The 26,271-nt window shown below is 53.6% G+C and overlaps 2 protein-coding genes across 2 annotated transcripts; one reads left to right on the top strand and one right to left on the bottom strand.

The window, feature by feature from the left end:
- Window positions 1–2,982: 2,982 nt before the first annotated feature.
- Window positions 2,983–18,818, bottom strand: ITGB3 (integrin subunit beta 3; the record flags this gene model as incomplete). Its single annotated transcript, XM_079547332.1, has 15 exons — window positions 2,983–3,051; window positions 3,701–3,867; window positions 4,463–4,582; window positions 4,695–4,795; window positions 4,963–5,185; window positions 6,611–7,040; window positions 7,476–7,610; window positions 8,066–8,155; window positions 8,340–8,435; window positions 8,571–8,732; window positions 9,214–9,376; window positions 9,739–9,991; window positions 11,697–11,889; window positions 15,418–15,499; window positions 18,757–18,818. The coding sequence occupies 15 exons, from the start codon at window positions 18,816–18,818 to the stop codon at window positions 2,983–2,985; spliced, it is 2,346 nt and encodes a 781-aa protein (XP_079403458.1).
- A 3,906-nt stretch (window positions 18,819–22,724) lies between these two features.
- Window positions 22,725–23,060, top strand: RPRML (reprimo like; the record flags this gene model as incomplete). The annotated part of the gene is made up of 1 exon (XM_079546959.1): window positions 22,725–23,060. One exon carries the CDS (start codon window positions 22,725–22,727, stop codon window positions 23,058–23,060), a length of 336 nt encoding a protein of 111 aa, XP_079403085.1.
- Between the last annotated feature and the right edge of the window lie 3,211 nt (window positions 23,061–26,271).

Consider the following 26,271-nt stretch of genomic DNA (forward strand, 5'->3'; position numbering starts at 1 on the left):
GTATTACCTGTGCTGGGGTGTGACCTCGGGGGGGCTGGGAGTCCTGTGCCCCTCTGCCTGGGGAAAGATCTCCATGGCATTGCTGTGCCTTGAGGCTTGCGGTTGATCTTGGTTGCTGCTCACGTCTTTGCTTTTAATTTTCTTCTTGAGCCGAGTGCGCCGTTTGTTGAGTGATGCATCAAAGGACCGGGGGGTCTGAAGTGGGAAACAGCCATAGCATTAAATCCCAGAGAAAGGAACAGGAGGCTTCAGCAGCTGCCATAGCCATCCCAAGGCCAAGCCCTTGGCCCAGATGCACCCCTGGGATTGTGGGACATTTGTAGGGGACGGGTTTCTGGTTTGCCCAGCCTCACCTGAATTGCTTTGTCCACTTTTGGCATGCCTATCCTGCGCACCTCCTGCCTGGGTGGGTACGTCTCAGCCATCAGGATCATGCACTGCTGGGTAGATCTCCTGCCAGATGGGCACCATTCTGTCACCCTTCCCAGCCCATCAGGGAGCGTGAAGGAGCCCTATAACATGGACAGGCACAGGCTCCATCCATCCCCTCACTTACTTGGAGGTCCTGCTAGCAATGGAGGTCCTGCTGGATGTGGAAGTTCTGCTGGATGCAGAAATCCTGCTGGACACAGAGCTCCTGCTGGATTTGGAGGCTCTACTGGACACAGAGGTCCTGCTTGGTGTGGAGGACTTCTTGAGGGCCACCACATTTCTGGAGCTGACAGCTTCCTCCAAGCCATGCTGTGGTGGCTGCTGCTGCTTGGTGGCTACAAGGCTGTCAGACTTCAGTGGCTTGTGGGGCTCCATCCCCTCCTTGGCTGACCCTGGTGTGAACAGAGGCACTTCAGGGCTCTGCTGGCATCCAGGTCACCCCTTTCCAGCGACCCCACCACCAGCTTACCCAGTGGTCAATTGATTACCCTGATAGCCTCAGGCATACCCAGGCAGTGTGCACCTGTCACTAAGCTCACTGCCTGGTGCCACCATTCTGCCTGATGTCACAGAATGCCTTAGACATTCCGTGGCTCAGCTCCATTGTGCCAGTGAGCACTGGGTTCCAATGGGGAACATAAAACTTCATTAGTGGCACGGGGATGGGAACAACGTTCAGGACCTGAGTACATGTGCACGTCCATCCCTCCAGCTGCTGCTTGCTGAGCCCTGCACTATACCCATAGCACCCAGTGGGATCAGGCCCCCATGCAGCCACTCTTGGCTGGAAAGACCCAGCCCTGACTCCCACCCAGCACAGCTGGGGACATTGAGTGCAGCCCCAGAGCCTCCCTTGGCCCCACTGTGTGGAATGTGGGTGTCCCATATCCCACATGGCAAACGGGAGCTGTCAGAACTCACTCTTCTGCCCCAGCTGGGGGCTGACCACTGAGATGATCCTACAGGACTCAGCCCCAGCATCCTCACAAGTCCAACTGTGCACCCTTCAGTGTGTTTTTCAGCATCTCGTGTACTCACAAAATGCTACTTTGGAAGGTGCCACCAGGTGTCCCTGCAGCCCTTTGCGAAGTAATGATGAGTGGGTGCCCAGGCAGCACACCCCTACCAACTTACAGAACTTCACCCTAGCTGCCCCCCACGGTGATCCTGCAGAAGTCTCAGCCCAGCTTCCCTCCTTCGGGGGCTTTTCCAGCACACTGAAGCACTTTCAGAGACCTGCAGAAGTATGGGAGTTGTTCACCTTGCAGTGAAGAGTGGAAAGTGCCAGGAGAACTCCAGGCTTTAGTAGGCTTGGAGCTGCCCTGTAACCCAAAAAGCCTCCTGGAGAGAGGGAGAGAGCCATCCATCCATCCATCCATCCGTCCGTCCATCCATCCGTCCATCCATCCATCCATCCATCCGCTTCCCCCAGGCTGAGCCATGCTGACTTGGGCAAGCACTAGATACTGACACCATTGAGTGTTTGAAGTTTTTTATTTGGTGCCCTGGGAAGTGCCCACAGGGGCAGTGAATCTCTGCCCACCCAAGGGCTCAGCCCCAGCTGCCACTCAGCACCATCCCTTATGCGGCCCATTCCCTCTCTGCTAGGGACAGGCAGGGGACACAGCCACCACCTGCAGGCTAGTCTTGGGCACTAGAGGTGGGCATGGGGCAAAGGATCTCCATTGCTTTTTGGTAGAACCAAGGGGAAACAGAGCCACCAGGACCTCATGGGGCAGGCACAGCAACAGCTGACCCAACTCTGTCACCAGGATATTTTTTTCCACAGGGGACAAAACCATAGGAGAGGCACAGCTGAAGGCAGCAGGATACAACCTGACCCCTGCCAGCTCTTCTGGACCCTGAGCCACACAGAAAACCAAGCACAGTACCATGACACAGCTCAAACAGCACAGAAAAAGGCTGGGAGGTTGCTCCCCAGAGAACCAGGCTCAAAGGATACAACGCATCCATGTGGTTTGTGAAGGGAAACGGTGGTGGGAGATGCTGGGACCAGCACAGCTGGTGCTACATGAAAATGGCTGCTGGTGGCACATAGAGGGAAGGAGGAGGTCACACAGAACTCAGACACTGCTTTGCACTGTCCCAGACCACAGCAATGTCAGAAGGGTGGGGGTGGTCCGGTTTGCTTGAGTGTCTTCAGCCCACCAGGCAACACAGGGGCTGCAGCTGTTCATTGTGTTTCTCCAGCACAGGCCATGCAGGAGAACACAGCTCACAGCCTCGGGTTCTACCCAAATCCCCTCGGCCAAATGAGCACCTTGCAGTTCACAGTCTCTCCAAGGCAGAATTGTCCCGTGTCACCACGTTCAGTGTATGGAGGGGCCGCTGGCCCACCGAGGTAAGGATGAGAGGTTTGCTGTGGAAGCACATCCCTGCAGTACAGTGAGGTGACAGACAGTGGGGCTGGAGACAGCCAAGGGGCTGTTAAATTACACGCAGACACACACACAAGCTTTTCTGTAAACTGGACTCCAGGAGATCCCACAGTCCTGGGCTGATCCCGCAGCCAGCACCGGGTGCAGCATCCTACATGTTCCCACGGTACGTGATGTTGGTGAAGGTTGAGGTTGCCTCTTTGTATAATGGGTTGTTGCCCTGGAAAAGAAGCAAACAGCATCACTATTTGGTTGGCATTGGTGTTTGCTGCGTTTGGGGAAACTGAGGCACTGTTGGGTGTTGGATGCAGAGGGCAGAGCCTTGGAGGTATAATGTGCTGCAGTTTAACAGCTCCCCATGAGGCTTTATGGGGAGAACAGGGGAAAGCTGTTGTGAAGGAAAGGCAGCAAGAGCCTCAGGAAGGACCTCCCCATCCCCTCCCTCTGGGAGATGCTGGGCAGACACTGGTGCCATTCCACCCCCTCCCTCATACTATGGGTGCCTCAATCCTTCCAGCATCCCGTGGCAGCAATGTTCCATCTGCTCATGAGGTGGAACACTGGTGTGGGCAGTGAGTAAGAGACTCATGCTGGAGGAAAGCACTCGAGATAGACTGGGAAAAGCAGCTGGGACATTTTCTGTGTCCTGCGCCCAGTCCCTGGGAACAACAGGTGCCCAGACTGCTGGTGCCACTTCAGGTCCTGCTGTGCCACCATGCCACGCTTCAGAGATGAGCTGTTCCGCAAGGAACATGGGCAGGAGGGGATCACAGACTGGGCTCTTATGCTGGGAGATCTGGGATCTGGATTCACTCAGCTCAGAGGATGAAGAACTCATGTCCTCGTGCACCCATCCCTTTGACCCTCACCGTGTCCCACTTAGCCCTGGCCTTCTCCTCCTCGAAGCGGGCGAACTCCCGGCGGTCGTGGATGGTGATGAGGAGTTTCCAGATGAGCAGGGCAGCCAGGCCGATGAGCAGGATGGCACCCGTCACCGAGAGCAGCACCACCAGGATGTCTGGCCCCTTCGGGCACTCTGGTGGGATAGAAGGGCTCGGTTTTGTGGTCTACAGGGGCTCCTCTGGTCTCTCGAATGCTTGATTCTCCATCATTTTAGAACCTCTAACTTTGAGCATTCACACTGTTCCCCCCACACACTGCTGTGCTGGGGAGGGGATGGATTGTTGTTGACCTGGGGTTCCTTTCAGAACCTTTGTGTTTGAAGGCTCTGCAGTCACACTGCCCCCTGCACAGGCTGAAAGCAGCCTCCAAGGATGCTGGAAGCTTTGCTGCATGCAAGGAGTGCCAAATCCCCAACCATGGGTGCAATCCCAGCGTTACTCTTGAATGGCTGACTGGAGCTGGCTCAGTCTCAAGAAAATGAGACCCCTAGAGTCAGAACTGGGACGGGAGGGCTGAGCTCGTCCTTGGCAACTCAGCAGGGGGGTGAAACAACCTAGCAGTGTGGGGAAATGTGAGACAGAGGCAGGCAATCACAGCCCGGGTGCACAGAGCAAAGGAACAAAGCAGCACTGTTACTCATGCCAGAGCCTGGCTGGGAGGTACAAAACCCCCAGGTTAGTGCAGACCCCCCACAGCGAGTTGCAATTAGAGCCCCAGCCAGGCCCTACCTGGCTCCTCTATGACATAGAGGACAGATTTGCCACTGGAGTCCTCGTAGTACTGGAAGCGCACCACGCAGTCGTTCTCATCCTTGTAGGTGCAGTTCACAGCATCCTTGCCCCTGTCACCTGGGGGGGGGGGGTTGAGCAGCTGTCAGAGCCCTCATGGTGGGAGCGCACAGCCTCAAATACCCGCACTTTAGGCAAAAACCTGTACACTGTGCTCCATCCCAGCTCTTACCCAGCTCCTGCACTGTCTCAATCTCATCACGGCACACGCGGCCACAGGACTGCTGCTCCACCAGCGTGCCCCGCTCATACTTCTTACACTCCACGCATTCCCTGAAGAAGAGGGGAAAAGTACTATGAGCTGCATCAAACATCCTCAAGAAGGCAGGGCACCCTCTTACTCTTTGCTCTCCTTAACCCCAACCCACAGGAGCGGGGTGGGGACCACGCTGCAGGCACAAGGCCCGATGGAACCATCCCAGCTTTCCAACCCAACTCACTTTTTGATGGTGCAGGCATCTGGGCACGTGGGACACTTCTCGCAGGTGTTCCCATAGGAGCCAGGCTGGGTGCAGTCACACTTGCCACAGATGCAGGTGCCGTGGCCGCTGCACACCAGCCCATTGCTGGACATGCATGTGTCGGTGCGTGTGGTGCAGTTGCAGTAGTCACCAGTCCAGTCTGAGTCACACAGGCAGTCCCCGCAGCTGCACTTCCCGTGCCCTGGGGACAGCCAGGAGGACATCAGGACCCTCAAATGGATCCCTGCTGGGGATCACCCCCATGGGATGCTCCTGCACTTGGTGCATGGTGCAGGAAAGTGGAGCAACATCTTCATTCCACCATCCTTAGGGTGGGACGCTGCTGTTGCCATCACTTTGCTGCTTGCTGTGTTCCCAGTGTTCCTCTTATCCCACCAAAACAAGGAAACAGCCAAATCTCATGCTGAGTTCTCAGCTCCTGTGGTAGTAGCTGGAGATGCTCAATCAGCTCCATCTGAGCTACGCAAGCTTTAGGGATTCAGTCAGGACATCTGGTCAACCCCTGCTGTCATTTCCCAGCCCTCCACCATACATGGGAAGCTGACTGCTGGGAAAATCCCAGCCAGCTTTGCACGCTTGCCTGGCTCGGTCAGACAGACAGACAGACCGACGTCCTCAAACCCTGCCAGAGCCCGCAGCTATTTGGACTGTGGTTTGATTTTTGACTCCAGCACCAGACGCAGCAAGAGGTAGAGATGCCACAGAGCCGGCACGCGCCGACCCATCCCAAGCACAGAGCGCTCTCAGCTCACTCTGCTCTCAGCTGGGGAGGGCTGGGCACCATCCATTCACATGGCCTCGGGGGCACTGGCATGAGAAATAAATGTGTAACCCTGCTAACGAGGAACTGAGTCACAGGAAAACAGTGCTGCGCTGTGTGACAGTGCATGGAAATGTGGGGGAAGGCTGGGCAGATATGGCGAAATGTGACGTGACTGATGGCAGTGGGGTCAGACAGGGCATTGCCTGCCAAAAATGGGGTTTGTGGGTAGTTCCTCCGGGGAGGGCTTGGCCACCTTTCCCCCATCTCATTTCCTTCCCAGCCCTGGGCACACAGCCAGGGTTGGCCCAAGTGGGTGAAGGGCTCAGGCACAGAGCTGGGAAACAACAGAGGGTTAATTAACAGCTTGCCCATCTCGACCAGCATCCTTTTGCCCTCTGTGCCTGATATGGGTAATGCTGTGCAAATATGCTGCACCATGAGTGGCAGCAGGAGGGATGTCACATCCCAATGCTTCTCCCCACCCTCTCCCTCTTCCACTCTGGTGATTTTTCCTGTGGAGGAACACCTCTGACCCAGAAGGGCTGGTGGGATTCAAGCAGGGGCTGACACTGCAAAGCCGCTTCCCTTGGTGCCTCCCAGCCACCCTGGTGGGGCTCCAAGGATAAAGTCTGCTTGTATCCTTCTGAGCCCATCCCCTTGCCAAGGCTTTGAGGCACAGGCTGCCAAAACAGGAGTCACTGCTTCGCACCCAGAGCTGATTCAGGGCTAAGAAAGCCAACAACAGGAACAACATTTGTGACAAGCCCCTCAAAATTTCTCCATGCCTCCGGGCAGCAAAAACACCTCACCAGCACAACCCACACCCCTGAGCACAGCACTCACCCGAGCACATCTGACCCTTGAAGCGGATGCAGGAGAAGTCGTCGCACTCGCAGTACTTGCCCGTCACCTTGCCGAAGTCACTGCTGTGGCACACGCACTGCCCACAGATGCACTCGCCACGCTGGCTGCAGAGGGGCTGTCCTGGCTGCGGGCTGCAGTTGTCCTGCTGTGAGGGGTTGTATTCCTCCTCTGAGCACTCGCAGTGCGAGCCCAGACGCCCCGGGTTGCAGCGGCACACCCCGCACTCCAGGCTGCCATTGCCTTTGCTGCAGAAGGAGCTGTTGGCCTCAGCCTGGCTCTCGCAGGAGCAGTTGCAGTCGAAGTTCACCATCACGGTCAGGCTGTCCTTGAAGCCAACGGGTTTGATGGTGAAGGATTTCTGATGCTCCTGTGGGCAGCCTCGTACCTTGGCCTCAATGCTGAAGCTCACCTGAGGGCAGAAAGGTGTGTCCAGGTGTTTGTACCCCCATGGGGTACCAACAATTGCAGTGTTGGGGTTCCTGTGGCAGCCTATTCCATGCCCAAGCCCAGCCAGCCCAGAAATAGAACCAAGCCCCTTATGGCTTCTCAAAGCTGTCCTGGCACTGAGCAGGACACTTATCTACTACAGTATCTAGGCAAAAATCAGTCCATAAGTGTTCAGAAAGACACAGATTCTGATTCCAGTGAACTCATATAAACATTTTTCCCCCTTGCTCTCACCCAGCTGGACCCTCTCTCTGCTAAGCAGAGATCACAATTTCCCCTGCAAGAACTTTTGCCTCCAGGAGGTGGGAGGGGAGCAGGCAGTGCAGGTGCAGCATCAGGTGAGCTCTCTGTACCACTGTGCAGAGAGAGAAAAGCACTCCCCAGACAGGAGCCTCACCGTGTCCCCAATCTTGAGCCCCATGCAGGACTTGAGCCCAGTGATGACCTCGTTGTTGAGGCAGGTGGCATTGAAGGACAGGGACAGCTCTTCAGGAAGGTCGCGCACCTCCAGCTCCACCTTGGAGCGGATTTTCTGGAAGAGCAGAGAGGAATGATGCAGAAGACAGCTGGACAGAGGCTCACCCACAGCAGCCTCCTCACCGCAGTGATGTCCCTATGCATGCAAGAAAGGAGCCAAGCGCTCCAAGACTTCCCAGAGCTAGCCCATGCCATTTCCCACTGGGAATGCTTTAGAGGTTGGGAAGGGACAGAGGTGATCTCCCATCCCCACAGTCCCCAAGGACATGGGGGTGGAGGCAAATGCTCACAGTTGGCCCAGGGCTTAGGGAGATGCTAAGAGCATGTGGGCTGCTTGTAGTGGTTATGTGGGGAGGAAGAGAGCTTCTTTGGGATTGTCACGGTGCACAGCTCTCCTTTGAGTAACTCGGGGCAAGGTCTGTGCCCTGTGAGGGTGATTGCACTTTTCAAGATGAAGCCCCTACATGTTGCTGCCCACGGGATTGGGATGTGGTGGCACTGCACACTCACCCCGTAGGCATCCACGATGAGCTGCAGGACATTGCTGGAATCTCTGGACAAGGTTCCCACAGTTGTGCCTGGGATCAGCTCACTGTAGTTCTGGAAAAACAGCGTAAGAAAGATGGTCTGCTCATGACAGGTGAACACAGTTGGATCAACCCATTCCCATGCACATGCAAGCTTCCCAGGGTGCTCTGAGAATGGAGGACAACCAGGCTGTGCCCAGTCATCTGTGGTCAGCTGCAAAGTGTCCTCCTCAGGATCCTATGCAGGTTTCTGTTACCTGGTAGAGACCAACAACCGTATCGGTCACAGCAAAGATCAAATTGATGTTCTTCTGTGAGAGCTTCTCGGTCATTAGGCCCAGAGAGGGATAGTCCTGGAGAAAGGAAGAGACCTTACCCTGAGAACGTGCAATCCCAGCCAGCCCATCAAGCTCTCGAAGCACAGATGGACCACCCCTCTTATCATCAACAGGAGAGCCCCCCAACCTCACATTTGGGTTGGGATTTACCAGCGTGGTGGAGGCTGAGTAGAAGTTATCCTTGTCAATGTGGCACCGGGCATCGTTGGGCTGCACGATGCCAGCCAGCCTGCCATCCAGTGCGATGTGCGTCTTGGCATCCGTGGTGAAGACAAGCAGGTGGGATGCGTCGTTCCTCCAGCCAATTTTTTCCTGCAGCCAAAGGCAGTTTCTAGTGGTGCAGCAGTGAGTGCCCTACATCAGCACCTCGTTGCTGCCCTCGCTGCCATCTCAGGTCATAGATTGGGAAGGTGAAAGACAAGCTTTGATTTGCTAGAGTGGTTATCATGGTGGCTAGCAATTGAGGGGCATATCTCCATCTGCAGCAAAATCAAGGTGCAGGCAAAGAAGACGTTCTTCTTGGTGGTTACTACAAGGCTGACATGGGATCAACATGACAGTCCCCAGAGCACCTGTTCTGCTCCTCTCACCTCCCAGGACCCCATAAAGGCTCTGCTCTTCCCTCTTCTTGGCTGAGGACCTAGAAATCCCCTTGAATGTTGAATGTTCACCCTGTCTAGATCTCAGGCTAGTTGCTTATGTCTCTGTCCTGGCACAGCGGGTGCTCTGTGCCAAGCCCTAGACTGAGCCTGATGACCCTCTCCAGCCCCAGCCAGGCCTCTTTAACCCTTACATCACACACGGTGGCCTGGATGATGGCATCGAAGCCACCTTCAGGTGCATCCCTGTTCCTTGAGACGCTCTGCTTCTTCACCTCCTCGTTGAAGCGCATCACCTCATCCGTGAGCGACAGGACATGTTTGTATCCAAACATGGGCAAGCACCTTTCTCCGATCCTGTGGGAAAAAAGTTATCAGGGCACGAGTCTCACGGGTGCTTCCAGCTCCCATCTCCACCCTGCAGCCATTTCATATCCTGTGGTCCTCATCTGGATGTGATGGAGGGATCCAACTGACTACCCTGGCAGTCTGAGGGTGAAAGACCTTGTGAAAATCTGTCACGTTATAGTGAAGCTGGACTCAGATCATCTCCTACCCTCTGTCCTGCTGGGAGTTTTAGGAGAAATTTTCTCAGATCCTCAACAAAAATGTTGTCTGGTCCCAAAACCAAACACCCTGCTGAAATTCATTTCCATGGGTGTGCAAACACAGTTCAGTGCTGCCCCATCCTTACAGATCTCCCTTAGCCTGAGACTTACTCGTAACAAGGGTTCCTGATGGCTTCTGGAGGAGAGATGTACATGTAGGGGGAAATGGGTTTGTCCACAAAGGCCCCAAAGCCGATGCGAAGGTTGCTGGTGAGCTTGCGCATCTCGCTGGCCAGCTTGGTACCCAGGTTCTGGATGTTCCTCAGGTCATCCTTCATGGAGTTGGACAGGTCCATCAGGTAGTAGATGTCCACAGGATAGTCTTCTACTTGGCGCACTTGGACACGGAATATTTGGGAGTCATCTGTAATGGGACAGGGCAGAGAAGTAACAGATCGTCCCCCAGGAGCCCAAGGAGATGGCCTAAAACTGTTGGGAGGAGAATATCACAGCTGGGCACACAAAGGAGTAAATAACTCAGGGCAGGGTGCTCGTGCATGAGGCATGCTGCACACCCCTTGAGAAGGAAAAGTGCCCCACAGATCCTGTTCTTCACACCTCCCATTACGAAGGTCTGAGAAGATTCTCCTGCTCAGAGCTGAGTCCCCTGATTGTTCTGTGACAAGTGTGGCCAACACACAGTGGATGGAGTGAAACACCCTACACGTAGGCAGACAGACTTACAGGGACATCCAGGGGACCCCGTGGCTGCTTCAAGACCTTCTGAGCTCCTGAGGCCCCCAAGAATCTCCTGGGTTCTCCTCTATTTCTGTTCCTTCCTGCTCCCCTGAGCTCCTCCCAGCTCCTGCTACCAAGGTTTTTGATGAAGCATTTCCCATCGAAACAAAAACCTCCTTACACAGAACTTTCTGGGGAACAGGCCAGCTTCAATGACTTCTACACTTTGAAAAATAAAAATAAAAACGGGGAAACAGTTAGGGCTGGCCTTTTCTTTCTGCTTTTTAGAAGAGACAAAGCTTCCTTCTTGTTCTTCGAAAGTGCTTCTTTGAAATGTAAACTGGGACACAGCTGCTGCCTTCTCAAACCACCTCTCATGTCAAGAAAAAAGCTTTAATCAACTTTAATTATTCTTTTCATCCTTCCTTCTCAATCTGCGCATCTGAGATTTTGATCTTCAGGATGGAAAAGGTGCTTTCAAAATCAAGGTGAGCCTAAACCCCAGCCCCAACCTGTCTGTACCCCCATGCAGGCAGAAGTCCCAACTTCGTCCCCACAGAACATCCATTCTTCCTCACTGAGCTAAAACTATGAGGACTGAGGTTGTGGGATGTGCCCCAGTTACAACCCTCAGCATCTGGTCTTCACTCTCAAGCTGAAGGCTGTTTCTCCCTAGAGCAGCACATTATCTCATGCCAAATGCCTTTAGACCTAAAGACGGCAACAGCCACTCAGCAGCTACACATCCACACTGGGTGGGGAGGACACATCAGAGCTGCTGTCACTCATTTCAGGATCCCCCCTTGGCCAACACTAAGGACGTTGCCACTAACAGCTGATCCTGGGGCTTGAATGAGCGCACAGATCCAAAACGTGCTCTTGCTAGGACATCCATGAGTGGATGGATAATAAGGGCAGGGCTGGGTTATGTGTGTTGAAGAGCACAGTCACAGCAAAGGCACCATTTTTCTCCATTTTCCCCAAGCCCCTGGTGGGTGACACCAGAGGGGACATCAAACAGGGGGAGTAAAACATGAACATTTATTTCAAAGCCCCTTTATGTAGGTCTTATGTCAAAGTTCTGTGTCAGCTTTTTGGCACCAAGAAATCAGTAGCTAAGGTTTAAATAGCTTCATAAAACAAGTCCACGAGATGTTGAAGCCTCATCCCATCCTACCCCCCGGGGCCCTGCAGGATTGAGACAAGAGAATGAATGGCACCCATCAGCCTCCAGACTGCCCAAGTGGGGACACTGCTGGGGGTTTGTCACAGCTCCAGTCTGGCATTGCCATCGATGGTCGTGAGACAACCTCAGCTGGAAGGCCATGGTGATGGTTCATCCATTATTTGACCTCTCTGGGTTTCTCCCACAGCATCATACAGACTCTTACCCGGCCGCAGGTTCAGCTGGATCTTCTGGGGGCTCATTTGGGTGGTGGTGGACCCCCCTGAGCCCTTATCACTGAGGGGTCGCTCCTCCAGGACTGTAACACTGCTCCTGGGGAACTCGATGAAGTCCTTCCCACAGCCATTCTGCAGGAGGTTGGTGAGCAGGTCGCAACGTGGGGATGACTGTGCCATCACCTGTGGGACAGGACACGGTCAGGAGAGATGGACAACTCCTCCGAGCCAAAACCCTGCTGAGATCCAGGAGCTGGAGCCTCGTATTTGGGTTTTGGCAAAGCTAAGAGGGAAATCACTCTCACTGTGTGTGTGCACAAAGAGGGCGAAGCAGAGCAAAAGCACAGGCAACTGAACATCTTTTGGGTTTTTTTTTATTGTTATCTTTTCTAAACATTGTGAAAAGATGACCCAACTTCTCCCCAGTGCTCAATGCAATCGTCAGAATTTTGCTGTGAGCAAACTCAGTTCTGCTGCAGGAGAACCCAGTGCTCCTATCCGTTCAGCTTATCAGCAGCTCCCCAGCTTCCTGCTGGAGCCCAGCAGGAGGGAAAGAGATCCAAATAAGGAGAGAAGGAGCAAAAAGTCGACCAGGCTGTGGGAGAGGCAGTCAAAGGTCTGTCAGATGCAGGAAACGGAAAGTGTGAAGTCACAGCAGGGCTCCAACCCCCCCCCCGAATTTCCTAGAAAGCTTCCTGCCCTTATTGCAGGGTATGCAGAGGGGTCCAGGCAGTTCCAGAGATGGGTGACATTTCCCATCAAGACTAATAAGGGAAGAATTCCTCTGCTGCTGCCTTCCCCTCAGTGGGGCTCTCCCAGCTCCCTCCCACAGCACAGAGCTTTTTCCATTTGGAGTCCTGGGAGGGGAGAGAATCAGATCTGCTCCCCCCAGCATCACCGCAGCTCCTGCCCAGGGTATCAGCTCCCCCAGAGCCAGGTAGGCTGAACCCAGGAACTGATCTGTGTGCTTTATGCAAGCAAGGGGAAAAGTGCAAACAGCATCAGGAGGCCCTCCCTGGCAGCAGTGGCCTTTGTCTGCCTTTTTCTCCTCCCTCAGCCCAAGCAATAGCCAGAAAATACATCAGCAGGCGTGTTCCTCCCTGGTGGCCTCCCACTCCTCTCCACGCAGCATGCTGCAGTGCACAGGACATGTCATCCATCCACATGAACTCCTTGCACCCCTCCAGCTCACCCCATGGGTTCCTACTGCAGAGCACAGAGCCCTCAAGGCCATTGGATCTCCGGAGCCCCATGTCCCCATAGCCACCAAGAGCTTTCCCAGGTGCTTTGGACTCAGGAAAGAACCCATCAGTAATTACACACGTTCCTGTCCTGAGCAGGGAAAGCACTAGAGATGAGGTTGAGAGGCAGAATGGGCAGAAAGGTTTTTAACTATGACTCTGGACTCTTTGGTGATACCCATCACCTTCCATGATCAGTGGTATAATTCCTATTGAGAGATACCCATGCAGAAGCTCTTTCACTCCAGAACAACACCCCTCTCCTTTCCCTAAAGGTTGTTGACTTGGCACTCACAGTAACTTCAGTTGGAGTGACTCAGAGGCAGCTCAGACCTACCAGCACAGCCCTGATGGCACCAGTAGGGGCTCCCCATGAAGGAGATGCTGCAGGGCAGGGGGTGCCATCTCCATCACAAACCACCCCCACAGACCCTGGTAGATGCTCCCCAATTCACATCCCTTCTGGGCAGCTGGACCAGTGACTTCCAGAGGTCCCTCTTCTAACTCCTCACCCACTCTGTCATTTTCTGACCAGGGTTTCAGTCCCCCACCTGCACAAGCTCTCTCTGGGACTGGGTACCCAATGAGTTTACCCCAATCTCCACCTCTAAACCCCAAAAGCAAAGACAGGGCCAGGCACGGTGCTGTCAGAGCCAGCCCCATCCCATCACCACCGCAGCATGTTGCACATCCCCAGGGCATCTCCGTTTTCATCTCATAGGCAACCACAAACAGGGAGAGATTCTCTGCAGGAGAGCTGGTGGGAGGACCCAAGGCATAGACATCTCTGCGGATTCAGCTAAAAGCTTCCAGAGTTTCTCCAAGCCAAGCCCTGGCCCAGCACTGCCTCCCCCTGCTCTCTGAGGGGAATGGAGCAGATGACATTTTGGGTGGGTGAGACCCCTGGAAAATTTGCCCTGACACTCTCTAAAGTGATTTCAGAGCTCTAAGGCTCAGCTGGCTTTTCCCAAAAGGGAAAGTGAGTGGGTGGGCACATCAATTAGCTGCTAGGGGTGGTCAGGAGAAATAAAGAAAAGTCAGCTGTCCTCTCTTCAGTGCTCAGTGATCACAAGAAACAGCAACAAAATCCCCCTCTTGTCCAAAGCCAGGACGGAGCAGGAGTAACTGTTAACCCCGAGTGGGGAAGGAAGGAGCACAAGAAAGGTCGCTCTCCCTTTAAACAGGGAGGGGGATCGGAGACCTCCCCCACCCCAGGGATATTAAACAAACCCTCAGAAAAAAGCCCTTGTTTGCTAAATTAAGACAACGCTCTCCAGATGTTGGAGGCAGAGCTGTGAGCAGCTCGCACAGCCCGGCTGCTGGCAGTGGGATGTTCCTTCACTGCCTGTCACGTCTGTCCATGAGCACAACCCCAAACAGCGCCTGAAATATTGCCTTTTTTGGAAACCTTTGCTGATCTGGGGAAAAAAAAAAAAAAAAGAAAAAAAGGCACAACTAAAAGCTAAAACCATAGCAGCCCCCACTGCAGCGTTAACACACCAGCAGCCCAGGCTGGGAAGGAGCAGATGGAGGATTGAGTTCTTATCACGGCACAAATTCAGCCACTCCTTGCAGGAGACAAGCGGGGCTCATCCACACAAGCATCCTGTGCAGCCTGCGATGGGAAGATGCTGGGAGGTGCAATGGGATCTGCTGGGACCTACAGGTGGGCAGCAACTGGGGGATCATCCCACAGCTCAGATAAAATTCCTGGTCTTCTCTCCACTTGTGGATGAGAATTCCACATTTGCAGAAGCAGAAGACAAAGACGAGTCTTTTCTTAGTGCTTCCTTGCAAGGCACAAGGAGTGCATTGTTACGGCAGTGCCTCACTGAGCCCTGCAGCCTTAAGTCCCCTTTATCTGCAGCTCACCAGATGCATCATTGCTGGGAACTTCCCCTCTTACATCCCTGATAGACCAACCCTAAGGGCAGCATTTTTGGAGAGCATAGTGGCACATCTTCCCACATCTCACCCACACCCAGACTGGATTTCAGAGCCACAGCTCTGCTCTCACGTCCCCTTTAACTCCATAACCTAGAACAGGAACCTCATCTTCCCATCCCCCATTTTCCCACAGTTAAAAAGGCATTTAAACCCAAACTCGAGTTCTAATCAGTATTATTTTTCCTTCTCCTAAATCCCCTTTCCAGCCTTTCCATGAATCAGATTCCTTTTAGTCAGAACTTCACAAGGACCCTTCAAGAAGCAAACCAAAAGGGAACCAACTTCACAAGCATATAGTTTGAGACAAAATGAGCTGTCAGTGGAAGAAAGCAGCACCTCCCAGAGCTCCCACACAGAAAAGGGGCAGATTTGGAGACCAAAGAAGGAACTCAGACAACTCCACTGTGCACACTGTTATTGTCGCTACCAGATGCCACTGAGGTCTGTGTTTAGACACAGTGGGAACAGATGGAAATGGATGTAGCTGCAACACACCATCCCAAAGCCCAGCCCCAGCACTCACCTCTGCAGAGCACCATGCACAGAGTGGGCTGACAGCCAGGCACTGCTTGCAGGAGGTCACCCCTCGGGTAGTACAGATGTTACTCCCTTGGAACACCAAAACAGAGAGCTGTCACTGCCTACCCATCACCATCACCATCACCATCACCATCACCATCACCATCACCATCACCATCACCATCACCATCACCATCACCATCACCATCACCATCACCATCACCATCACCATCACCATCACCATCACCATCACCATCACCATCACCATCACCATGCAAACAAAGCTCCATCCCACCTGCACACCCTCATCCCTTTCCCAGCCCCCAAATCCTATTTTTCCCTCCCTACTCCTTTAATAGCCACCTCCCCCAGCCCAGCACCAGCTGGGCTCCATCCTGCTGACATCTCCCACCTGGCAGCCCAGTGGCAGCTCCTTACAGTGCCCTTGACCCTGCAGCCCTGGGAGACATCATCTCTGGTGCCTCTCTGTGGGCATTTAGGGGCTGTGTTGAGCTCCAGGTGCAGCAAATTGTCCCACCTGCCCCAGTCTTGGGAAAGAAGGGGAAAGAAGTGGTTCCTGTCCAAAATGAAGCTGATAGCTGCTTGTGATACTGCTGTGGGTAAAACTGGAATTGGCAGTGAGGAGACACGCCTCAGTTGGACGACATCACATCCATTCATGGGGCCCCAAAGCCACCAGCACCCACTGGGGCAGGGAGGGCAGAGGTGGGAACTGTATGGCTCTCTGGTTCCAACAGCTGATGCAATGAGGGGATGGGGATGTGGCCATGAAGTCATCACATTCAGCTCTTCCTCTCTCTTGAGACACAGTGGTCCCCAGCATCCCTGGAGCAGGTGGGCCCTATGGGAGCTGCGTGCCCTCCACTGCAGTCCTGGGATCCCCTGGTACCAGTGTGGAGTTGCTGCAATCCCCCCATGCTCCCCTATTCCCTGCCCAGGACCCTCCTTTTGCAGCCACAATGTTTTCTGCAGAAGTAGGAGGAAATACATTGTGAAACACAAAGAGGAAACAGCACAACAGTGAGATCTGGGCTTTGGGCAAAGCCACAGCTACAGCTGTCTGTGCCCTCTGGTATGCAGCATGTTGTGCAGTGTGGATGCATGTTCCTGCATGAACATGGTGGCACAGGGAGCTGAGCACAATGCTGGGACACAGAGAATGCCACCAAGCTTAGACACATGGCCCTGCAGCATTTCATGTTTGCTCAGCTTTGGGCTTGTATCCACACCTGGAGCTCTCAGCATACACCAAAATCCCCAGCTGCAGTTTATCACAATGAGAAAGCCTCTGTGGGAGCCAAAGCTGGGAGCAGCTTCTGAACTGCAAAACGCAGGGGAGCCCTGTGCCTCACCAACATCACTGTGTCCCCTTGGTTGGGATGGAAGAGAGGTGCCCAGGACCCTTCCTCCATGCTGGCGATCCCATTTTCTGCCTGATTTTGGCATACAGGACCACAAATTGGGTGCTCTGCCCCATCACCAGGGTACGTGTCTGATGATGCAGGACTTTTCCCATCCTCCAGCACTGTTTTGAGCCATTCTCGATGTGCTCAGCACACAACTGGGTGCAACTCTGGCCCACTGGGAGGAGCCCAAATCCCCCCGGGCGCCAGCAGTGCTTAACATAGGGCCCTTATCACTAGGTGAACATGAAGGGGATTGTGGCCAGCCTCACTTCCTGCCTGGGGAAATACCCCTATTTTGTCATCTACAGCTTTGTTTGCATGGCTGGACACAGTGGGATGCATCAAGGAGCAAAGATGCTGCGGTGTTGTGGGCACAAAAGTGGGCTGGAGGAGAGCAGGAGATGCTGAAGGCTGAGCACAGCCTGCTCTCAGCCCTCAGTGCTGCCTGGCTGTGAGCAGGTTAACAAGATTCCAGCACAGCCTAAAGTAATAAACTCTGTGCATCTGATTTATTTTTTTTTCCCATTCATTTTTAGGTCTTGTGTTTTTTTTGTTTTTCTTTTTTCTTTTCCAGCCATAAAAGTGAACCAACCAAAGCACAAAAGCTGTATTTATTTGTTTTCATTACTACGAAAACAGCTGGCCTCCTATAATGAGCTGCTCCTAATTACTCAGGCCTTCAAATAAAAATAAAGTAAAATAAAAATCCCAACACATGGAACACGGGGTGCTGACACGAGCAGTATGGGAAGCACCATCGGGGCCAAGGAGTGTTCAGACAGCACACTCCAAGTGATGCACTTGGAATGCCTCAACCCACGTCTGTGGCTGAGCATCCCCCTTTCCTGACTGGGAAAAATTACTCAGACCTCAGCCTACACCCCATGTGCTGTGTGAGCCAGCTTTTCCCCCTGCTAATATGCAGAAATCTTGATAAGGATGCTTTAGAAAACTTGGTAAAGATACAAGCTGTTTTGACATCATCTCTGGGTTTTCTGCTTGACTAAGCAATAGGGAGCTTGGCTTTTTTTGGCTGCTCCTGCTCACTCCATCCAGGGCTACGTCATTTCTTGGAATATTTCCTCATTTACCAGCATCATCCTGCAGAGGAGATGCCCCAGGCTGGTTACGGGACGGGATAAATACACAGCCCCAAAAGTGCAACCCTACAAACTCAGACTCCCCCAGGGCTGAGCGCATCCATACAGCTGGCTCAGCACATCCCAGCCTCGGGCTGTTCCTGGGAACTCACCGAATCCAGCATTCTTTAACCAAAATAACATTGACCCAAATCCCCTCGGGTCGGGTCTCTAAAACAATGGGGCTGATTTACAACTCGGGAGCTGAACAACACCCCTTTGTTGCTGCAGGATTTGCTTTTCTGGAAGCTTTGAGCTCAGGAACGCACCTGGGGAGGACATTCCCTTCCTTGGGCTGCTCCTTCACAACGCATGGAAAGTTCTGAACAAAGCAAACTGTGTTTGTTCTGGTGCCAGAAATCGGGGCTTTGAAAGACCAGCACCAAAAGAACAGGAGAAAAAAATGGACGTGATACATCAATGCTGACCCTCGAAATGAGATGGATATGGAACTGCTGGCCCTGCGTGCTGCCGTTACTGCCTGCTGGCAGAGCCCACCCCAAGGCTCCCTCTACAAACCAGCACCACAGCCAAGCACTGCATAGGCAGAGGGGCTGAGATCACTCTGCCCAAAGTGAGAACAAAGCAGGGAGCCCCGAAAATTAGGAAAATTCAGAATAGGGGAGCTGTGCTGAGGTCGCCCTCTGCCCACTGCCCCTCTGAGCGACTTTCCCAACAGCATGGGAAAGAAGAGAATCCCAGAGTTTAGGGATGACAGCATGCAACCCAAGCACTGCATGCAAACGTCAGGGCAAACCCCGCATTCCAGCCCCGCACCTACCCCAGCTGCCAGCAGCGCAGAGCACCAGGATGCTGAAAGCGACGCGGAGTTCCTCCATCTCCTCCTCCGAACCCCGGCTGTAGGGGTGTGGGATGGCCCCGCCGTGCGATTTTGGGATGGTTTTGAGCCGTCCAAGGGATGAATCATGCGCTGGGTGTGTGTGACACACATACACACGGAGCGGGCCGGCCGGAGGAAGCTACGCTACGCTGCTTCGTCACTCGAATTGGAGTCGGGCAGTGCCTCCTCCCGTCCTGCCCCCCGGAGCTCCTGCCGCTTATTCCCCCTCTCGGCTCCTAAAAGGACTCAAGGAACCTGGGCACAAAGTGCAGGGCGCTGCTGACCCCCTGTAACAGGCTTGTTCCCATAGGCTCTTCTGCTGGGTTTAACTGCTTGCGAAACCTCGCTCACTCCCTCCGTTCGTTAACCCTTTCGGCCGCGCGGGTTTTAAACTTGCTGAGGCTGAGCTGCTTCAGAGCGTGAGGATTTAAGGGGAAACAGAGCACATGCGTATTGCAATGACAGTGAGGGTTCTCAGCAGCCTTTCAGGTGGGAAAATCGCTGCTGGAACGGTCCCGGAGCTGTGCAGGAGGACGGATACAAACCCGACATCACGAAAGAAGGGAAATTCAGACTGGGCTGCGTGATTTGGAGCTGATTCTCTGCTGCTTGTGCTGGTTTTCTCTCACAGCCGGCAGGCACAGATCCGCACAACCCCACCCCGCTGTGCGTGCACAGGGCTCATTGCATCTGCCCGGACCCTCAAAGGAGGTAACACAGGGACCGAGGCTTTCTCTGCTACAGGAGCAGCACTTTTCTTGGCCAAAAAAGAAATTTCTCAACGTTTTCTCTTCCGCCCCCCCTCTCCCCGAAATCCTCCTCCCGCCCTGCGGTGCTGCTGCCCTCCGGCGGCCGCCGGGGCTCTGCTCTATGGGGAAATTCTCCTGGGATCTCCCCTCTGCTTCCTTGACGTGGATTTGCTATGGAGGGGCCCAGAGAAGCCCATCGGCCCTCACTCGTGTTGACAAAGTGCTGCTTTTCAACTGAAACTGCGTTGCTCACAGCCCCATCCAGCCTGGCCTTGAACACCTCCAGGGAGGGGCATCCACAACATCACTGTTCCAGTGTCTCACTGCCCTCACAGCAAAGGATTTCTTTCTAATATTTAGTCTAAATCTCCCCTCTTCCAGCTTAAAACCACTTCCCCTTGTCCCATCACTACCTGCCCTTCTAAAAGGTCCCAACCCAGCTTTCCCGTCAGCTCCCCTCAGGTACTGGAAGGGCTATAAACCCTTTCCTGGCTGGTGCAGGAAGGTTCTGCTTGTCCTGCAAGCACTGCTGTGATGGGGATGTGGGGCACATGAGGATGGGAGGCACTGGGCAGAGCGTGGGCTTTCATTGCTGCTTTCTGGGGGTTGGGTGCTGCCTGGAGAGCTGGACAAAAACTTTCTCATAGAGCCCCAACTCTCTCAGTTGTCCTCATAGTGGACAGGCTCCAGCCCTCTGATCACCTTTGTGGCCCTCCTCTGGACCCGCTTCAGTAACTCCAACGTGTCCTTCTTGTGCTGTGAGCTCTAAAACGATGCAGTAGTTCAGGTGGGGTCTCATGAGAGCAGAGCAGAGGGGCAGAATCACCTCCCTCACCCTGCTGGTCATACTGATCTTGGTACAACCCATGGTTGGCCTTCTGGGCTGCAGGCACAGATTGCCAGCTCATATCGAGTCTTTCATCAACCAACACCCCAAATCCTTCTCCTCAGGGCTGCTCTCAAGCCATTCTTTGCCCAACCTGAATCTGTGCTTCAGTGGACCAAGTTGTCAGTCCCTCAGGTTCTCTTAGGGTCACAGAATCATGAAAGTTGGGATGGACCTTTCAGATCCCCAAACCTAACCCATCCCCAGTGTGCCCACTGACTGTGTGCCTCAGTGCTACATCCCCATGGTTCTTGGTGTCCCATCCTGCCAGGCAGCTGGGTGCCTGGCCTAGCAAAGGGACACAGAGAGTCCCTTTGAGCAAAGAGAGTGGTATACTCCAGCTCGTGCTTCCAAAAATTCAGAAATGGGGATCTGATTCTTCTAAAAAGAAGGAAAATGATACAAAATTTTGTATTTGACTCCTTGAACCCTTTCCTGGCTGGTGCAGGAAGGTTCTGCTTGTCCTGCAAGCACTGCTGTGATGGATGTGGGGCACATGAGGACGGGAGGCACTGGACAGAGCGTGGGCTTTCATTGCTGCTTTCTGGGAGTTGGGTGCTGCCTGGAGAGCTGGACAAAAACTGAGTTGGGGGGAATCAGTTGTGGGATGCTCTGTGTTGTGAAGCCCTGCTTGGGATTAAGGTGAAGAGCAGCCAAGAGCCAAGTGTCCCCATGCCCCTATGTCCCCAGGGGTGGCTGTGATCCCAGTGTGATGCTGCAGTGCCCAGTTCCAGCGTACAGAACAGGTTGGAGCTGGAACTGGAGCCAGCAGAGGGAGCAGAAACTCCTCCAGCCCAGAGGCAGCAGCTGCCACTGGGATGCTCTGCTCTCCCAGGGGGATTTTTCCTGGCTCTGGGGTTGAATGCTGCGGGTTCTGTCCCCTTGTCCAATCCAGGCTTCCTGCTTCATTCCTTCTGCTGCAAAATGCCCCTATGGAGCAGGGAGAGCAGTGCCACCAGGAGGAAAAAGCAACAAGTAAAAGTCAAAGCAAGCTGCTTTGTGCCCCTAAAAGCCACAAAAGCAAAATAGGGACTCAGCTCTCATTTGTTTAATAGCGAAATCATTGGCATCTTCCTATCAAGCCACCCTCCAGCCCCAGCCAGCCGGCCTGCTGCTCGTGCCTTTAGCTGCAATTTATCAATTCTCATTTGGTTTTATGAAAATCCCCTCTGGGGGCTGTGCAAGCAAAGCGAGCTGAGACGTACACAGATCAATCAGAGCACAGAATCCCTGTGTCATATCTCTTGTCTTGCACCACCCAAACACATCTGCACCCACACACGATGCATGGACCATGGCTGCTGCTGCTGTAGGACCCTGAGCTGGGAATGGGGGTGGGATGCAGAGATCAGGGTGCAGCATCACTGTGCTCCCTTCTGATGGGGATAAAGGAGCACGGGAAGGGGGAGATGGAGGCGCCTGGTTGTAAACACCCCCCAGCCAGAGGATGATGATCTGGTTGTCAATTTAGGACAGAAGAGCAGAGCAGAGCTGGGGGTGGACGGGGCTGGATTGGGCCAGCGCTGCTCTAAGGAAGGAGTGGGTGGCACAGAGCAGCAAGCAGGGATCGGTGAGAGCAGCACGGACCTGAGGCTCACAGGAGGGTGCATGGGGGGAACAGGGGAGCTGCTGGTGACCCAGGCCCAACACTGATGTGGTGGGCTGCTCTGGGAAGCAGGTGGAGGTCTAGGGGAGAGGATGCGTTAGGGCAGGACCTCAGGGGTCAGCGCACAGTCAGGGGGTAGCACAGATGAGGGTGTGGGTCCCCATAGCAGGGTGAGGGGCTGCAGCAGCATGGGGAAGGGGTGGGCAGCCTGGGTAAGCTTGGAGGGGGGAGGAAGGCGGTCCTGGGGGGAGGCTGCAAGGGGGTGGAGTTGCTGGTTTTTCTTTGAACACGGGGAAGACTTGAGCTGGGAACTTGCATCCGTGGAGCTCCCAGCTAGCAGGCATCTGCTCTCTGTTCCTGCTGAGGGTCCCCATTGCTTCGGGGTGGCAGCAGGGCAGGGAGCATGAGGCCGCCTCCTGCTGCCTTCCTCTGCCCCGTGCCCCCTTCTCCTTCCCTCTCCGTGCTCGGGTGACCGTGCTGAGCTGCTGGTGGCATCTGGCAGCCCGCCGCTCCTCTCTGCACACCTTTCCTTCCCTTCCAGCCCAGACGTCGGGAGCAGACAGGCAGGAGGTGGCACGGAGGAACCCACGGGATGTGAGCACAGCAGGAGGGACCGCCAGCTCCATCCCACCTTCCTCCAGCGGTTGGGACCTCGCATAGACCATGAATGGATCCTTCTTCAACCAGAGCCTCCTGGAGCAAGGAGCATACCCCAACAGGACCCGGGGTTTGGGACTGCTCCTGGCCTGCTGCAATGGGACCGGCTCGGTGCTGGCACCCGACGGTGGCTCCTCGGTGCTGGCCCCCGACGAGCGCAGTCTGTACATCACACGCGTGGTGCAGATCGCCGTCCTCTGCGTCCTCTCCTTGACTGTGGTGTTTGGCATCTTCTTTTTGGGCTGCAATTTGCTCATCAAGTCGGAGAGCATGATTAACTTTTTGGTGAAGGACCGAAGACCTTCCAAGGACGTGGGAGCCGCGATCATGGGGCTCTACTGATGCCGTGGGGCAAGTGTAAGCAAGTGGCTGGAGCTGGTGCTGAGATGCACGTATCCATGTGTTCGGGGCGGCTGGGGGGAGTGGGGAAGGGGGGATGATGTCTTTTCGTGTGTCTGTGTCCATGGGAAAGCAAATCAGTGCTTCCCAGTGAGCAAACTCCATCGTGGTGAATGGGGAGATGTCCCCTGCGCTGTGTGAAGCGCAACGACCAGCATCGTGTTGCATGCAGAAATGGCTTAAGTTTTGCATGAAACTTGCAGAAACGGTGATAATGTGCAGATCTGGACTCTTGCCTGCTGTTACCTTGGATACCGCCTCTTGGGATTTAGGGCTAAAAAAAATAAAAAGTGAAGAAAATGAGAAAAAAAAAAGAAGCAAACTCACTATGGAATGGAAAGAAACGATGAGGGAAGTGGAGTGCATGGCATAGAGCACATCTTTGTCCATGGGGTAGGGGAAGGGAAGGGCCGTGTGGGTCGGACAGCAAAGTCTGCATGCTGTGAAACGTGTCAATCTGTTGTGTTCTGGACCTCAAGCATGCACCGCTGGGTGGTTTTGTAACAGGGAGAGCATGTTCCTCCTCGATTTCTGAACTGTCCTGTCAAATAAAATGCAGATTTCCTCTTTCACACTGTGCCAGAGGAAGAAAAGAAAACCCCCATAAACACCAAAACCACTCCGTCCTCCCCAAAAAAGCATGTTTGTTTTGTACGTAATGGCTATTTTTTCCTCCCCAAGTGCTGCGTTGTTACGGTCTTTGAGGTTTTTGTAGCTTTTTTTTTGAGAACTGGTGAACAGCCAGGGAGAAAAAGGGAAAAAAAAAGAAAAAAAAAATAAGAACCTGTTTCAAAAGAATTTGGTGTTGTCTTCATTTTCTTTCCTTCTGTGTGCAGAGCTCAGGTATTTCAACCCCAGTTCCAGAGGTTAAATATAGCTGTCCCACCTTCCAGCTGAACTCCAATTAAAGGCTGTTATTTCAAGCAGAAACTAACATGCTTTTTGTTTTCCAAAGGCAAATATCCTTTTCCTGAGCAAATAAATTTGGCAGGAACGATGTGCTCTGTGTGTGTTTGTCAAATACCTGCACGGCATCAAAACACAGAGATGCGTAAGGACGCGCCGAACACATCTTGCAAAGCATCATTTCTGACTCTGATTGAAATCTCCTTCTCCTCTGATCCTGATGAGCTGCCAGAGCTAAATTGTGTGAGAGGAGGAAGACTCCCAGCCTTTGTTCTGTGATGGAATTACAGCCCTGTCTGTGGGTGTGAGATGGAAATAATGTGAGTTTTGTTGTGCCAACAAGATCCCTGCTGGGTCTGCAGCTGTAGTGGGAAAGCACTCCTGGGTCCAGCAGGAGCTGCTGATTTGATGGACGTGGATGTGAATCCAGAAGGACAACTCTCTGCCTTTCCCAGTTGCAGGAGCAGGATTATGGCAGGGTTTGTAATTAATCAGTGTTTGCTGAGCACCTTCCTCAAGGTTCCCATGGGGTATTGGTGGGGCACAGAGCGAGATGAACGCAGTGCTGTCGCTGATTGCTCTCAATGTGCAGAGGCAATGTGGCAGCAGGACCAGATTTTGTAGGGTCACAGGAGCAGGAGGTGGAGGAGCAAAGCCCCACCAAGAGGGGAGACCTTCCCTTTGAATCCCAGGGGATGAGCCCAAATCTATGTTGGTTTATTCATCCTCATGGCTCTTTCTTGACCATAAGGGCTATGTCTACACAACCAGGTGGTGGGAACCAACAGAAGAGGGTCTGCAGAGTGGAGCACTGCTGGGCACCATCCTCATTACCATCCTCATAGAATCAGAAAGATTGGAAGAGACCACTGAGGTCACCAAGTCCAGCCATACCCCACAGCACGTGTCCCCACAGTGTGGCTGAGGTTCTGTCTTGCTTACGGTGAGTTGAAAGCATCTGTGAGCAAATCCCCTTCCTTGAGATTCCCAATACAGAGATGATCACTCCATCAAGAGGAAGAAATATTTGGGGATTCTGGAAGACTGTTGTCAGCACTGAGAAAACAAGAAGGTAGGAGACACCCAGACAGTGAGGTGCTTGCTCCAGGGCTTGCATAAGGATGGCAGCCCACAGTGGCTCCTGCAGCCCACAAATAGCCCTTCTTCCTCATCCCACCCCCTGCCCACCCATTTAGCTGAAGCTTGTGAGTGGGTATTGACTCCCACGAAATTTTTAAGCAAGTTTTTTTTTTTTAAATTATTTTTATATCTGCTTGAGAGAGGAACATTTTAACATTATTTTGCTATTTTTTCTTTAACAGTTCATTAGCTGCCAGAACGTCACTGGTTTGCCAGGAGCTGTGCAAGTAGGACTGAAAGACAGTGCTGGCTGTACTGTGCAGGGGAGAGCAGAGAGAGGGGACCAGCACATTGGGGGCAGAGTGAGGATCAGACATTGGGAATCATTTAAGCTCATCTCGTGGTGATAAAGCTACCACACAATCCACAGCCACACTGACCGGTGGGAGTGGAGAGCTGAGCCGCATGCTCTCCTGGTTGCCATCTTTTCGATGAGAACAGTCTGGGTTTTATCATAGAATCACAGAATGGCCTGGGTTGAAATGGACCACAATGCTCATCTGGTTCCAACCCCCTGCTGTGTGCAGGTCACCAACCAGCAGCCCAGGCTGCCCAGAGCCACATCCAGCCTGGCCTTGAATGCCTGCAGGGATGGGGCATCCACAGCCTCCTTGGGCAACCTGTTCCAGTGCCTCACCACCCTCTGGGGGAAAAACTTCCTCCAAATATCCAACCTAAACCCCCCTTGTCTCACTTTAAAACCATTCTCCCTTGTCCTGTCACCATCCACTCACATAAATAGCTGTTCCCTCTCCTGTTTATATGCTCCCTTCAAGTACTGGAAAGCCACAATGGCAGTGCATGGGCGATTAAGCAGTCCTGCTAATGGCACCATCCTCAAGCAATCTGCTCTGGACCTTCGTGGTCCTCCAGGATCAATCCCCACCTTGGGGACTCTGTTCCAGCTGGAATTTCTTATTTCTACACAACCATCAGAAGAAGGCAGGTGTGAGAGAATTTCCTCCTGCAAACAGCAAGCCTCCACCTGTTTGCACCATTGGAGAAATGAAGAGATGCCTTGACCCACTGGTGACAACCAGCAGCCCTGGCCATCCCATCCTGCCTGCAGGTGCAAGAAACCCAAAGCAGCTCCCAGCCCCTGCCCCAG

This window comes from Tetrao urogallus (assembly GCF_951394365.1).
Source record: "Tetrao urogallus genome assembly, chromosome: 26".
Classification (NCBI taxonomy): Eukaryota; Metazoa; Chordata; class Aves; order Galliformes; family Phasianidae; genus Tetrao; species Tetrao urogallus.